Below are 17,441 nucleotides of genomic sequence, written 5' to 3'. Positions count from 1 at the left end.
AAATGTAGAAACAAATATTTCTAAAGGACTACCAATTATACTCTTTCTTTTTATAAATTTTTTTCATTAAGAGCTAGAACTGAAGGCAGTCGTTTGAGCAGTTACACTTTAAAATGTTCACTTAACATTCAAAATAATCATAAAGGTTAAAATCGTAATGGCGTCACAGTTTGAACAGTAATACCGTGTACCTTTTCTCCTTTTCTTATTAACCTGTCCATTTTCCTTTTTCCTGTACCCTACAATTTAGCAACTTAACATAAATATAGTGGATAAGTTGTTTATCTCAGTTTAAAATTTTATCTTCTTTAAAATTTTCTTAGTTTAAGAATGTAAATTATGATAAATTATAAACCTTAAATAGAGATTAATGATTAGCTGAATTTTCTTTGGCTAACTAAATTTAATATTGGTGAACTCAAAATACTTTTATTTCAAGAAAAATAAAATATTACGATGCTTATTTTTATTAAATTTCGTGTATACTCCATTTTCTCCAATTGACGTGACACCCTTTCTCTTTTAGGTCTATTTTTCCTAACAATTTAATTTTAAAATTCTCATGTTGTTCTTCTTGAGATAATTTATAGACATACTAATATTGTGGCTCATTTTAGACCTACAAATTTTTAAAGTCTTCTTTTCTTCCTTGCATAGATGATACTTACTTAATAAACAAATAAAAACTCAATTCAATCCAAACATTAATTAAGTCAGTTCAGAAGTATAATACATTGGTTAAGGTAAGTAAACGCTTTATTATTTCTAATTATATTTATTTGTTCTAAAAGGATTATTTTGTAAATGCCACATAAATCTGTACATGTTTTTCATGACTTGAATAAATCAACATAAAATTTAAGATGGAGGAAAAACTTTGTTGTGGTCTGTTAGCAAATCACTTAGGTTAGCTTTTGTAAAACTATATATATACCTAATCAAACTTAAAATATATAAATGACTACATCATATATTAGCCATTGCTAATAACCATATTAGCAACACGTGGTAGTAACATAGGGACATTAGTGTAATTCGTCTGACGTGTTGGTGTGCGAAATCAACTGTCTCCATATAGTCCAGCGCCGAAAAGTATTCTCATAAAGACGATGAATCGAATGAAGATGTTATCCAATCACGAAAGTCCCTTACTTACTGCACGATGTATGACACTTTAACTACGAAGCTTCGTAATATTTCCAGACTGCCATCTGGTTGCCAAGCTAGCATGTTGACCTCGTGCTAGCGTATTCTCCTTTATTACAACGCACTTTGTGAACGGATGCATCTCAAATGTAAGTTTTGGTTTTTGATACGATATTTTTTTGAATTTTTAGAAATCCATTTTCTTTAATTTTTCCTTTTTCTAACAAATAAATTCGTAATTCGATTTTTTTTTAAACTGAACTTGTTATCGCATCTTTTACACAATGTATTTTTTACTTTGTTTATATATATATATATGTATATATATATATATATATATATATATATATATATATATATATATATATATATATATATAACAAAACCAATATGCCATTTGCTTATTCACGTGCTATTATTTATGCTTTTCTGTGATTTAGTGGATGTGAAATATTGCTTTCCTTTGTAATTTTGTCTTTCTCATTCAGCTCTATGCAAATTTCAATACTAAGCTAACAAAATATTTCTTTATGCGAAATCTTAGTTTTATGATTTCTGCACCTCACCTACTACTAAGTGCTAACCGTAAAGTTAATACTAAATTGGTGAAAGCTCTTGGTAAAAGCGACATTTCATTTACATCTTAATCTTTAAACTTTGTAGAAGACTGTGATATTTCAATGTACTTTTTTTTTGCTTTATGAGATATTACAAAGATGTAACGAATGTTTGGGTAAAAGAGTTATACGATGTAATTGGTTAAGACCTCGTACAAAATAACTATCTCACAGTAGAACAATGTTTTTGTAAAAAAATTCCTGTAAACAATACCTTGCGTGATTAGTTAATTATTTTTAATTTCATTATCATAGCTATGTCTTTATTGATAAAATGTTGTAGTTATTTGGAAGAATAAATATTTATAATTTGTATTTCAACCTTCTTTCAAATGATTCTTATTTGAGTTATAGAGAAATTACCTAACTAATAATTATTTTTACTTGGAGATATGAGTTTCAGCTACTTGTTAAATCTGTTGAATACAGATTTTACCGATAATTTTGTGCGAAAATTTGAACGGCCTAAAAGTTTTAAGTCAAAAAAGTTTGAGGGTCTAAGTTTTAAATTTGGCAAATAATTTTTCTAGAAATAAACTTTAGACAATTCTTGTGTGGCAGAATGATAAATTCAGAAAATAACAATCCTTAAACATTTAATAGAATCTTGTCGAATAGCATATTAAACATAAGGATCAAAATTTCGAGCTTTATTGTAAAGAAATTCAGGACATATCTGCCATCAAGGATACTTCAAGCACAAAAAAGCTTTATTGTAAAGAAATTTTGAGATGAGTAGAGGTGTCAGTTAAAATTCAGTGACCCCACCATAATCAATGCAATGAGCGTGACGTGGAGTAAAATCTCTACATACAACACAAATGGGGCTGATAATTTGAGCCATGAAAATGCCTCATAAGTTGCGGTTCTTTACTATACTGTGCGATGGCATTTAACGTAAATAGTATGCAAAAAAAGGCAAATATTTTCTCTGTAAAGCAGGTATGTCAGTGAAACCAGGCTGACAATTTGGGCGATGCAAATGCCCCTCAAAAGTTCCCTTTATTTACTAAATTGTACGATGGCATTCAATGTAATAATATGCAAAAGCGGTGGCGAATATATTTTAGATAAGGCAGACATGTCGTCCAGCTGCCTCCTAACTCCTTATTGGATATACTAGTGAAGTTTGGCCCTTTAGACATAATAAAACTTGACAATTCTTATCCATCAGCACGCGGAAGTACATTGTTGCGTCTTTAATTTCTTTAGTTCGTATAAGCATTTTGAGATTAGTCACGAAAAAAGATGTCTACATTGAATTGTAGAGAAAACAAAAAGCTAAATCATTTTGGCCCTATATCTCGTCATCTTACCCGTTTGATCAATTTACTAAAAAATAAATGGACTGATTTCTTTACTCCCCATTTGGCTTTAACCTTTTTCTTTCCGCTTGAAAGCTTTAACCTTTCGACATAAAATATTGGACTCATGCGAACACCCGGGACAACTCTTAGGCGAGGGAAAAGAAACAAGGTCGGATGCAGGGCCGGCTTTACTTTAAGGCAAGTAAGCCTAAGGCCTTAGGCCCCCCTAATTAGTTAGGCCTCAAACTACCCATATTCATTATTTCATGTTAATGTGATTGAAATACATGCAACTGAAACTTGTAGCATTTAATTAGATTATTGTATGAAATACTTGCTGTTGAAAGTTACAGCCAATTTATTTTTTTGAGGAAGAAATATTTACAGCAAAATTATTACTTTCTTCTTATTTTGTCTAAGTCACTCCAATTTAAATCAATAGTTATGTATAACTTTTGCTTCAATCCATTTAGAGTCTTTGTAAGTTAATTAGATAGATAACAATTGGATTCATTGTCTTAATCTTGAATATTATTTGAAAAATAATGCATTTTCACTATGATATTATTAATTTCAGCTTATTTATATATATATATATATATATATATATATATATATATATATATATATATATATATATATATATATATATATATATATATATATATATATATATATATATATATATATATATATATATATATATATATATATATATATATATATATATATATATAGAAATTTTTCAAAACATGAATCAATAAAATCTTACTTACTATCAATTATGTCTCTACAATGATTAAATAAATCGGTTTTCATATTGCCTAAGTAACAATATAATGAACTACTTCACATTTTAAGAAGCTATAACGTCATGTAAAATATACTTTTAAATTTTAACAAATAAACTAAGGTCCCGTTTTTTGTTTTTGCTTTAGGCCTCCCATCACATTAAGCCGCCTCTGGTTTGATGGGACCGAGAAAAGAGCATTATCTTTTACAATCACTTTATCTACAAAGACAAAGATGATAATTATAATTAGTGTATGATGTCGTGCGATAATTTCATATATTTTGACGTTATTTTTCCTCTACTTGCTTGTTGTTTGAATGTTAATTTATGTGATAATTATGCCTAATAGAGCTTATTTAATGTGTAGGAATGCTTGGACATGAATTGAAAAAAAATTGCATTAAATGGTACCTTAGAGCTACAAAATGGAGCAATAAAAGAAGACGTGCAAGGCAATGAAAAGTCATGGCCATAGACAGTGCAAGGCCTTGTCCAGGGCATTGTCATTGGCGCCCCAGACAGTGCCTCGCGCAGAAACATTGGCGCCATAGACAGTGCCTCGTGCAGAAATATTGGTGCCTCAGACAGTGCCTCGCGCCGACGATGTTATCCGAGCCAATTTAATTCCTCACTAGTTTTGGACATGTAGACTTCGGTCCCAACCCTATAAATACCTATTAAAGTTATTTTTTGGAGGGTTAGACATCATTAGAGAGGGGATTCGACCCAAGGAGGCAAGAACACGCTAGGAGCAAGGCGGAGAATTCTTCTATGAGTTTTTCACTTCCTTCTTCCTATTTTCATTATTGGTTATGAATTCTAGTATTGTAGTTTTGCATTCTATTATGAATAGCTAATTTGTTATTTAGGGTTTTGATGGAACCTTTTGTAAAATAAATTCTCGTTATGTTTTTATATAATTTAACCGTTAGATTTTTCTACTTGATCAACTACGTGTTTACTGCTATTGATTGAATGGTCATCAATTGACTGTGCCGATTTAATATTTATTGCTTGAGAGAGGGTACATATATAGGTAGTTATTGAATAACATCACTCCTAACATATATGAGAGATCAATATGGAGGGTTTAAAGGCGGGATTAGAGATAACGAAACCTTGGTGCAATCGTAGTGAGCGGTAAATTAGTACCAGCTAGCGTAGTTCGAGAGTATATATCTAGTAAATTGTGGTAGTTGCTCGAGGGAGAATTACGACACCAGAAGTACTCACGATCGGTAGAGAATACTTAGGCGAAATTATAGAGACATAGTGGGAAGGATTTTGACAATTAGGAAAATCATAACTCTAGACCTCCTTAATCTTTTCTCCAACCCTGAGTATCCCTAGTGTTTAATTTACTTTTTAAATTTGTTAGTTAATTAGTTAGACATAAGAATCCTAATATTTATAACTTAGAAATTGTTTGAGCTTGTCTTCTGAGTGATATTGAACAGTTATATTGAAACATTTGTTTTCTATGGGATTCGACTCCGGACTTTTAGACCGGATTATATTTGCAGCGACCACTTATTCTTTTTAGGATTAGAGTTGGTCATGATCAAATTTTGATGCCGTTTTCGAGGAATTAACGGTGTAGCTGTAGTTGTACATATTGCTAGGTTTCAAGTTTGAACTTTTATTTTGTTTTTATTTTTGATTTGAGACACATGGCATCTTGGAATTATGAGAGTTTTGATGTTGGTAATTCTACTTTTGATCCTCCTTATGCATATTGTGGAGGAAATCACCCATGGAAAAATTATCAAAATATTCTTGAGAGCGAGTTATGTGCCCCAACTCAATCTTATGTGTGGAATGTGTGTAAAATGTGTGGTGGTCAAGATGATCAATTCCATGGTTGTGCTTATATTTATTATCCTCCCCAACCCTTTACTATGATGGTTTTACTTTTTCTTATGAAGTGAATAGGAATAAAGAACCTAGGAATGATGACTTGAAAGAGATCAAGGATATGCTACGGTGCCTTGTGGAACAAAATAATGAGAAATAACTGCACATACAAAGGCAAAATGCTATTATTCGCAACCTGGAGGCACAAGTAAGTCAATTGGTTGAAGCATTTAATGCTCAAAAAGCCAATATTAGGGATAATAGCCAAGAAGAACATGAAGTAGATACTGAAATTGAGGTGCTAATGAAGAAGGTCAGAGTAGAACACCAACAATCTATCCAACTAGAATTTGAGGATGCCGATGTTGTCAGCCAAGGACATTGAAGATACAAATATAGTTGACTCTAGTGTGATAGGTGTTGAGGAAGTCAAATTTTTGAAGTTCAGGTATTTGAGTGAGTCGGACCTCATTCCAAATAGTTCTTTACATTATGTTCAGGTGGTGAAATGAGAATTGATCATTATGAGCATAAAAAGGAGTCAAGGGAAGAGGTAGATGAGCCTTATATTTTGAATTTTTCAAGGTCGTCTAGGCAAGTGACACTCCTCGATCGAGAGTCAAAAGGTGTATGAGAGTTTACTTAATTTTTGGCTCACAAGAATTTGTGCCGCCTCAGAAGCATAATTATAAGCTTGAATCAAAACTTGGAGTTCAATTCATAAGCTCACGATGTCACGACCCAAAATCCATTAAGGGTCGTGATGGCACCGGACACCGCTGTCGGGCTAGCCAACACTAATTAGTTAATTAAATTATCTTTTTATATTTTTGAAATCATAAAGTTTTCTTCAATTTCACTAGTAACAGATGAACTTTATAAAATAACTAATAATATTTTCCAATTTCAACACTGAATATCCCATAATCACTCCAGAACCCGGTGTCACAAGTGTATAAGCAATAATTAAAGAATAAAATGAAGTACAATAACTGTTCGGAATACAAATTTTGACAGAAAAGAGAATACAATACTCTAAAGGAGACTCTTCTGGCTGCGGGTCGTCTCGAGAGATGCAACTCATCTAAGTCTCTGTATCAACCATGCCGCTGCACCCACTAGGCCACTAGACATACATGTGTTTGTGCAGCAAAAATGCACAGCAAGTGTAGTATGAGTACGAAAATAACGCGTACCTAGTAAGTATTCAGTCTAATCTCAAAGAAGTAGTGACGAGAGGTCGACTTCGACACTTACTAGTGGTCCAATAATATCAAATACAGTAAAGACGTGAATAAATATGAAATAGAGTAAATATATGACTAATATTCAATGATAATTCAATAATATTGACTAATAATGATCACAAGGGACTTACCTCAAGAATTCTCGTGATTTCTCGCTCAAAATTGCCCAAAATCCAAGCTTGGAAGTCAAAAAAAAAATGGCAAAAACCCGAACTGTTCACTGCTGGACTTAAAACTGTCCAGAATTTTTACGGTACTATTCACACATGTTACCGTTCACGCTACTGTACACGAATACTGTTCAGTATTAATGTTCACGCTACTGTACACGGCTACTGTTCATGCTGCTGTGAAAAAAAATGCAGCAGCTGCCCAAAGAGAATTTCAACAGCTTTTCTATCTGTTAACCTTCCGAATCCACCCGAGGCCCTCGGGACCTCAACAAAATGTATCAACCAGTCCTAAAACATCAAACGAACTTAGTCGAAACCTCAAATCACATCAAATAACGCTAAAATCGCGAATCACACCCCAATTTAAGCCTAATGAAACTAAGAACATCCAACTTCTATATTCGATGCAAAAACCTATCAAATCAAATCCGATTGACTTCAAATTTTGCACACAAGTCATAAATGACATAACAAAGCTATGAAAATTTTCAGAACTGGATTCCAAACCCGATATCAAAAAGTCAACTCTCGGTCAAACTTTCCAAAAATCTTCTATTTTTCAACTTTCGCCAAAATGCGCCGAATTGTCCAACGGACTTCCAAATCTAAATCCGAACATGCTCCTAAGTCCAAAATCATCATACAAAACTATTGGAATCATCAAAATTCTATTCCGAGGTCTTTTTATCAAAAGTCAAATCTCCGGTCAAACTTATGAAATCTTTAGCTTTAGATTTCTAGATTCTGTTAAATGGCGATAATTTGATCTAGGGAACTCTGAATTCGATTTCGGGCATATGACCAAGTCCCAAATCACGATACAGATCTACCGGAATGGTCAAAACTAGGATTCGGGTTCGTTTGCTCAAAATATTGACCGAAGTCAACTCAGTTGAGTTTTAAAGCTCTAATTCACAATTTAATTCATTTTTCACATAAAAACCTTCCGGAAAATTATACGGACTGCGCACGCAAGTAGAATTATTGATACCGCTTTTCAAGGTCTTAAAATACCGAGATGATTATTAATTTAAAGAAGACATTTTGGTTCATCACAAAATTTCATGCTCAAATTCGTGGTCAAAATCCAAAAATACCAATTTCTAGTTTTTTTTACCAAAACCCCAAGTTTTCACTAATTTTATATAAAATCCAAGTATTTAACTTGCAATATGTGGGAATCACTTATTACCTTGACATGAATGATAAAAATGGAGCTCCAAAATCGCTCATAGGTCGGCTCCCATGAAGGAGATGAGATGAAATGAGCCAAACTAACTTTTTTAAACTTATACACTGCCCAGGCGACCTTCTTCGCACAAACCCAAAGGAAGATATACTGCCTAGGCGACCCTTCTATTCATGATATATATATATATATTATATGTTGGAGTTATTTGTAAAAAATTAAGATCAATCAGAACAAAAAGTTGTGCTTTTGACAAGGGGTGGACAAAATGAATGATACATAATGAAAATTAACAATACATAAGGTATTAAGATTGTGTTCTTGACATTGATCCAATTCATTTGAAGATAAAAACAGGAAAAAGCAACATTGCTCTTAGCTAATCCAGCAGTCAAAGATAAAACATTATTGTAGAGCAAATCACAATGTCGAAACTACCTTGTAAAAATAATCATATTTTTTCTGAATAATGCTGCTTCGCAAACTAGCGCTTAGTCTCTCTTTATTACAGTCTGAAAAGGTTGAGTAGACTTACCAAGTGGCCTGGACATAAACTTAGCCATGTAATCACTTACTAAATTCTTTATAAAGAGGGGGATTTTCTTCTGATACGAGCTCTTTGATTGGACTATAGTGTTAGGGATATATTAGATATGTCCTAGATCCAATCTCATATTTGATGATTTGAACATATTTTTATGAATGTTATTTTATATAATATATATATATATATATATATATATATATATATATATATATATATATATATATATATATATATATATATATATATTATATATATATATATTTCATATAAAATATATATATGACATTTGATATTCTTTTATCATTATTATTAATTGCTTGATTATTTTGATAAGGTCCTTGATTAAATTTTGAGACTTGTCATCGTGATTGAGATCATGATAATGAGAGTAAAGTTTCTTATAATTTAATATAAATTTAGTTCTTGATCATAGGATTATTAATTTGGACATTAATAATCCGGTTAGATCAATATCTATGTGATCGTCTTTATAGGATAAAGATTGGTTGATCTCATTAACTGAATCACATAGATAGATGATGCATATAGAGATATGATCATTGAATCGACTCATTGGATAATTCCTAATGGTTAGAATTACCATAAACTGTCAATAGGATATTCTCTTGAAGAATGCAATGTAAGAGTTTCCTTTGACATGAGATCGTCATAGTAATTAACAAATTATTTATTGTGCTTTGATACTAAACACATATGGCCCTAGGGCGATAGTTGAAAGGATATTGGGTACGATTAAATACTTGTAGAATTAGTGATTGATCCAAGATGGAATCTGTCAACTCTTGGTAATGAGTTTAAGCTTCATGTTGTCATGAATTATAAATGACCAAACTAAGACCTTGGCCAGGGCAATTGAATGAAAGAAGAAATGAGTTTCTTAGGTCATTCAATGGTCGATTATATTTGACATGAACACATAGTTGGTCGCCTATTTGGATTTGACAGTTGAACCATATCCTAGGGTGATCCAGAGCTATAAGGATAGAAGGAATTACTACATTATTCTTCTACTGGTTCTTGAGAGTAAATTGTATACTTCATTCTATCCGGTCGTTAAGGAGTGTTGCTAGACGCCACCCTTGATTAGTATATTGATGTGATCAATTTACTACCGGCTTAGTATTGAACCTATGGGGTCGCACACTAATGAGTGTTCTGATCATTGCTAAAGGATTAATTACTTTATTATTTGATAATTAAATTAAGGAATTTAATTAGTCAAATAAATTTAGTTATTAGTCCAAATGAAATATTATTATATTCTTTGCTAGCACAGAGGATATAATTAATATTGTGAATAAATTGAAGTTTTTATTTGGACAGAAAATTAAATTGTATCTCTCGGTTGAAATATATATATATATAATTAATATTTGTTTATATAAGGTGTATATATATAATATTAATGAAGAACACTTGATCTCCTACGACAGAATTTCAATTCAAACTCCTCAAGATCTTGGAAGATTCATCCCTTTAGAATGTTATATATTTTTCGATGAAAAACTTTTATAAAGTTAATAAAGGAAGTTTGTCATAATCATCCCACTTAGAATGAGATATATTTTTCAATGGAAAACTTTTATAAAGTTAATAAAGGAAGTTTGTCATAATCATCCCACTTAGATGAGATATACTTTTCAATGGATTCAATTTTTATATTAAAAGACTTACTCTTGATTTAGAATCGGATGACATTCATTTGCAGTAGCAAAAACTCTTTATTCTTCCCTTTTTTAGCTTCCATTTTTTAAGTAAAAATAACAGGTTTGAGAAGACATAAAAATCAAGAGACAAACATTCTTGACAATAACAGTTCTTGTCGTGTAACATTAAATTGAGATTTTTTAGAAAAATTTCAACACAATATTTTGTTCAATTTTGTTGAGGGGTTTCATTGATCAAAGAGTTTAGCAAAGATCGGTCTCGGTGTGGATACGCATAGAGTCTTCGCACAATCGAAGAAATTTTTTGAAACAAGACTCTATTCACCAGGTACGTCTTAGATCCGATCTTTGACATGCAAATAAATTTTAAACACGAAAAGTTCTGCCTAGAATTGTTATTGTCTTCCATTGCGTGTTATGAACACATATATGCGAACCTACACATAGATCTTTGGAGTTGCAGAAACACCGGTGAAGAAGCACGCCACTGACATCCTCGGTCCTACCTTATTCGCTATAACTCTATGATTCACACTTACAAACATGTCATTTGATAACATCTGTTACAAAATCAGATTGAAATAAGTGAGACAATTTTGCTTAATCTAAGATAAAAGAGACCACAATGTTGTGTGTCAATCGAGGGGAAACTTGGCGTAACTAGTAATGTTGTTGTCATGTGACCAGGAGGTCATGAGTTCGAGATGTGGAAACAGCCTCTTGCAGAAATACAGGGTAAGACTGTGTATAATAGACCTTTGTAGTCTAACCCTTCCCGGGACCCAACGCATAGCGTGAACTTAGTGCACCGGGCTGCTCTCCAATGTTGTGTGTCTAATTCTTCTCGTATGATTACGCGTATAGTACTCTTTCTTTAACTCAACATCTTGTTCATGAAATTTACGAATCCCAAGAATCATTCCTTCCAAAACACAAGAAGGAACCCCATGATTTATCTGTTGGAAAAATCCCCACTTTTCTGATGCTTCCCTTATTTCATCGACAATTTTCTTACGTTGATCTTCAACTTCTACGCCACTTAGATCCACCACAGGAATCTTTAGAGTTGACTTGCACTGATTCAACTCTTCAACAAGTTCATCAGGTGGCCTAATGAAAATTCTTGGTATGTTCACAATTCCAGAATCAACTAGTCCTTTAACACCAGCTTTTGTATCATCGAAATCGTTTATTTCCTTCAATCGATCATAATCCATTGTCAGTTCAGCTTGTGAATCTTCAGTGGAAGACATATTTGTTCTTAGTTTCAAGAAGGTTAAGTTTCTTGAGCAACTAAGTTAGTTAAAGTCAAACTAGTGCTCATAAATGAAATGGTCCATTGTGAATCAATATTCAAAAGGAAGACATTATTTTAATTAGTTTGGTGCTAAGACAGTGCAGATCTCGAGTACAGCTTTTGACCTAGAATTCCGTAAAACAAGTTGGGGAATGAACCGATTAAATGCATTCATCTAACGAGAAAAAAGTAGGGCAAAGATCATTGCCGCAAAATATATAAAATTTGTATTTTTTGTATATAACATACAACAATTTATATATACAAAAAATAAACCAAAAATATGTAGTATATTTTTTGCTAATATTTTAAGAGTGACTACAGTGTCATTTTCCAAAAAAATAAAAAATAAAATAACATAAGCTAGTTTTGCTACACATATATAGAAGCAAAAAGAAATTGTAAGAAAATGTAGGTTTGTGTAATATTTTAGGTTACAAATAGTTTCGTCACAGTAAAATATAAGAAAATGTAGGTTTGTGTAATATTTGAAACCACTGGGTAGACATGTATACCAACAAAAACCTCAGGGGAGGTTTGTGAAATTTTTCCTAAAAAAATTACTGCTAAATAATTAAAAGTTAATCAAAAGCACCGTGTTGAAGTTAAATCAAGAGCTTAGTAACTTGGGAAGAACAAAAGACCTCTTGAATCTTGAATAAAAGATCAGGAATTTTGACCAAGTCTATGGCTTTTATCTTACTCATTTTGTCATAACTTTTCTGAATTTAAAAAAAAAGAAGAACAGCTCGGTGTATGAAGCATCTCGCGTTCACGCAGAATCCGAGGAAGGACCACACCCCAAGAGATTCTACGGCTTGAACTCATGGCTTATAGATCATATGGAGATAATTTTACTGTTACTTCAAGGCTACCCTTAAAAAATTGAGTGATAGAGACTACCATCTCCTTTGATAAAGACTTTTTAAAAGAGCTAAAGTGAAGAGCACATCATGTGATCTTTAGACAACTCAAGAAAAAGCTAAAACAATTTCAATGTATACTCAAGAATACATAACATGGTTTTATAACACCTATTTTGTGTTCAAGAAACCACTGTTCTCAATTTCTTTAGATAAACAGTACTTGAGGTACTTATTTAATTGTTAAAAGATACATGTACAACTGGTATAAGAATACTTAATTGAACACACGAGCAGAAAACCATAGCGAAGCAGTGAAACACTGTTAAGATGATGAACAATTCTGCAGATCCCGTCACTCTTTTTGTAATTTGAAATGTGACAATAAAGAAGCTCCATCTAGCCCTTTGTTGTATAAATAAGTGACATACTCGTTTCTGCTTGTTTCTCGGTACATTGGAGGATTTTCGTCTGATAACAACTCCTTGATTGGGCCATATAATCTCGATTCACTTCCTTCTTGAAAATGCATTCTGAAAAGACTCGCCACTGAAATTCTTGGTCCTATATTTTTCGCTAGCACTCTGTGAAGAACGCTTCTGAACTTATCGTTTGTGATCAGCTACAAAACAAAACAGAAACTAGTGAATTAATTGATCAAGTTTGTGACATTTATATTAAAAGAATTTTTTGACCAATGTGAACTTGCCTGCATTAAGTCTCCAATGTTCACAATTAGAGCTCCAGGCATGAAAGCAACATCAACCCATTGATTTTTGTGAAAAACTTGGAGTCCGCCAATTTGATCCTGTAATACAATAGTCAAGAAGCCGCTATCTGTGTGACCGCTAAGGCCTAAAGTGAAATCTGGTTCAGGACATGCTGGATAATAATGGCCAACTACGAGTAGCCCCTCCGCACATTTTATGTCTTTCAAGTGATTCGGGTTGAGTCCTAGAGCTTCAGAGAGTAGCTCATATAGAGTAATCCCCAGTTTCATCACATAATCCGTGTATTTGATCAAAACATCTCTGTAACGTCAAAACATTGCGACATAAGCATGCCAATACTGAAGCATTTCATAATTAGTATGAGCTAAAGTTGCCTAAGCAAAGAAAGGTATACTAGTAGTAAGCATGATATGTACCTGCAAATCTCTGGAATTTCTTCGGGGCGAGGAGGATTAGGAGCCATGACACAGTAAAAGGTGTCTCTCCAATTAGCTGTTTAGGCTTTGTGTAGATCAAAATTTGTATTATAGGTGAACTTCCTCGTGACATCACGAGAGTAGAAGTCTTTCTTCACCTCAGGATCCTGCTCATGAAAATGGTGAACGCCTTCTAGTAATTTCTCCATAACACTTGATGGGATTTCATGGTTGACAATTTGGAAAAATCCCCAGTTTTCACAAGCATCCTTTATTTCTCGGACAATATCAGCTCGTTGAGCTGCACTTTTGCCCGAGCCTCCTAAATCTATGACTGGAAGGCTAAACTTAGTAGCTGCATCGGAATCCGATTTGTTTTCAATTACAGGCTGGTTGTGCAAGAATATACGCGGTAACTTTGTGACAAGCATCCAGAAGTCCCTTTACACCAACCTTTGAATCATCAAAGGCTTGAACTTCACTTTTCCTATCATATTCTGAACTATCATCTAGCTGAGTATTGCCATTGTTTGAGCCTGCCATTTTACTTTCTATAAAGGATACCCCAATTTTGACTATCCGTGCAAGATTCCTTATAAAACATTAAGGTATTTATAAAGAACGCATCGAAGAACCAGGTCCTTCAATATACCAGTGCATTACGAAAATTGGGCGCCACACAAATCTAACTCCGGTGTGGTATTGAAGTGTAAAACATCGATAGTTAATATTTTTCTATAGCATTTCAGGAATCAGATTCCATCAAAATTATGTATACATACACCTAACACTTATGTGTCCAAACCTGTTTGTTTAACCAAAAAATAGAATTTCAGTCAAAGTTAGAATTTAGAAGAACGCGAGTTACTAATAATCAAAAGAATATGTAGAAGAAAGTAATTTAGAGTAACCAGAGTGTAATCAGGAGAAAAACAAGTGAATCAAAGTATATTCCGATTGTGTCTTGTGTTTACAAGTGACCAAATACCTCCCTTTTATAGGTATCTTGAAGATATGCATTTTCCCCAAATCATAATGAGGCTATTATGAATAATTAAAGACATTGAATGCTACGTTACACAATCATTGTAATCAATACAAATTCTCTAACGTATCCAGTATTTAATGCCTGTCGAATTTCGTATCTGCGCTCTTTATTATGGTCAGATCCATTCCTTTTGATAAATGATTTAAATAGGTACGGGCGCTGAATCCTTCAAATGTCCTCCCGTGCCTCTTCCTTTGCCTTTGCTCGTTCTACTGCTGCCTGTGCCTCTTGACTAATTATAATTCTTTGACTATTTGATTAGTCCACGTGTCTCAACATGTCACGTGCATATATAAATGCAATTTTTCCCAATACAGATAGTCCCCTCACTTTCCATTTATTCATCAATTGAATATTTGGGAAGTGGATTTCATTAAAACGAGAATTTTTGTCACCATTAATGCTATGACAAAATTGACACTTCAATTGTCACTTCCATTTAATATTTCGTACGCGTATCAATTTTCCATTGGCTCTACAGTTTTTGCAACCTTTTTCAAGGTTTTTACGGTTCCATTATTAATGAAGTGCCAGTTATCATAATTATGGTCTTTCCACCTCCGCACTTTTACCTTTGGCGGTTGCTTATCGGTATAAATATAATTTTTTTCCCTTGTCTTTTATCACATAAAGCTTATTGAACACTTATTTCTCCAAATCTCTATTTACTTCTTCCTTAAATCATTCCTCTTCGATATGTCTTCTCCAAGCCCTAACCCTGAGAGAGTTTCCATTACTGACTCCTTCCCCAATGCCCCTGTTAGGCGCAGAAGGGGAGGTAGACTTCGTAGTTTAGGATCTACTCGAGGTGGTTCGTCTATGCCTTCTTCTGGTTCTGGTCCTTCCTCTAGAACCAGAGGTTCCCTTTCTCACAAATCTTCTTCTAGGGGTAAAGATCATTCTGAACCTTTTCGCGAACCTTTAGAAGATGATATAGTCCCTTCAGAATTGTCTTTTTACCATGACATGGAATATCTTAGAAACCATGGTTCCACATTAGATCGTGTCAATGCTTACCCTACTCAAATTACAAAGGTTTTGACTTCTGTGGTTCGTAAGGACTGTCATTGGAGTAATGATTATCCCATTATTATCCCTAATCTGAATCAGAGAATTACTTCTTATTTAACTGGGTTCTCTTTTGTTTACACTTACCCTTTTACTTTAGGGTTTAGACTAGCAATCGACCCAATCATTCTTGAATTTTGCCGTTTTTTCAATGTCTGCTTGGGTCAAATTGGCCCAATCATATGGAGGGTTGTTGCCTGTTTAAGTCATTTAGCCACTAAAGCTGAAGCTCCTTTTACTTTCCCTCACTTGATTCATCTTTACTCATCTAGACTTTTTCGTAATGGTGTTTTTACACTAGTAGCCAGGAGTAAGAGGGTTTTGGTGAGCCCTGAAGATGACAAGGATCGTGGCTGGTATGCCCGATTTGTTGTTTCCCCCACTGTTGGTTTAGTGGGTGAAGATAATGTTCCCTTCCCTGAGAAGTGGAATTTTGCACGTAGGTCTTTTATCCCTCTCGTATCTTCTTCTTTCAAGTTTATCAGCTTTTCTAATTTTACCTCCCCCCTTTTTTATTAGCAACCATGGGAGTTGTGGGGGATGTTTCCAATTTTGAAGAACCTGAGGCGTGCTTTTCTAGTGTAGTATCGTTCTATGACTTGCCTTTGTGCTGCCATTCTTATTAAAGCAGCTTCTCTCTGCCCCTCGAGTAAATTTAGGTTGACCCGCATCTCCTCGTCATTAGATTCTTGTATCGCCTATGTGAACCGTGTACTTGGTTCCCCTATCTCAACTGGAATTAAATCCTCAGCTCCATAAACCAATGAGAACGGTGTTTCTCCTGTACTTATTTTTGCAGTTGTGCGATATGCCCATAAAACTCCAGGTAACACTTCATGCCAGTTTCCTTTTGATTCCTCTAGTCGTTTCTTTAAATTGTTGATAATGACTTTGTTCGTTGATTCTGCCTGTCCATTACCCACCGGATGATAGGGTGTTGACGTATTCCTTTTAATTTGCCAGCTTTGAAAAAATTCCGCGATCTGTGCTCCAATAAACTAAGGACCATTATCACATACAATCTCCTTTGGTACGCCGAATCGGCATATGATATTCCGCCAAATAAAGTCTCTGACTTCCTTTTCTTGCACCTGTTTGAATGCACCTTCCTCTACCCATTTAGTAAAATAATCAGTGAGAACAAGCAAAAATTTTACCCGTTCTTTTGCTTGCGATAATGGACCTACGATATCCATTCCCCATTTCATAAATGGCCATGGCGCAATGACCGGATGTAATCATTCCGCAGGTCTATGCATATTGTTACCGTACCTCTGGCATTTATCACATTTGGCCACGAAACTTTCTGCCTCCTCTTCCATTTTAAGCCAGTAATAACCTGCCCTAATTAAGGTTCTTACTAGTGATCTTCCACCTGCGTGATTCCCGCAATGACCCTTGTGTATTTCTCTCATTACATACTCTGTTTGCGAAGGTCCAAGGCATCTTGCTAAGGG

General features: G+C 33.8%; 1 protein-coding gene and 1 pseudogene across 1 annotated transcript; both read right to left on the bottom strand.

Annotated features, from left to right (window-relative positions):
* Positions 1-10,786: 10,786 nt before the first annotated feature.
* Positions 10,787-11,928, bottom strand: LOC107777074 (1-aminocyclopropane-1-carboxylate oxidase homolog). The gene is made up of 2 exons (XM_075220341.1): positions 11,371-11,928; positions 10,787-11,124 (listed from the first exon to the last, which is right to left on the bottom strand). The coding sequence occupies exons 1-2, from the start codon at positions 11,812-11,814 to the stop codon at positions 10,999-11,001; spliced, it is 570 nt and encodes a 189-aa protein (XP_075076442.1). The 5' UTR covers positions 11,815-11,928; the 3' UTR covers positions 10,787-10,998.
* A 974-nt stretch (positions 11,929-12,902) lies between these two features.
* LOC107777159 (1-aminocyclopropane-1-carboxylate oxidase homolog 1-like) lies at positions 12,903-14,538 on the bottom strand (annotated as a pseudogene).
* Between the last annotated feature and the right edge of the window lie 2,903 nt (positions 14,539-17,441).

Source organism: Nicotiana tabacum, chromosome 8 (assembly GCF_000715075.1).
Source record: "Nicotiana tabacum cultivar K326 chromosome 8, ASM71507v2, whole genome shotgun sequence".
In the NCBI taxonomy this organism is placed as follows: domain Eukaryota; kingdom Viridiplantae; phylum Streptophyta; class Magnoliopsida; order Solanales; family Solanaceae; genus Nicotiana; species Nicotiana tabacum.
The sequence above is the reverse complement of the archived record's forward strand: the minus strand, read 5'-3'. Positions and strand labels throughout refer to the sequence as shown.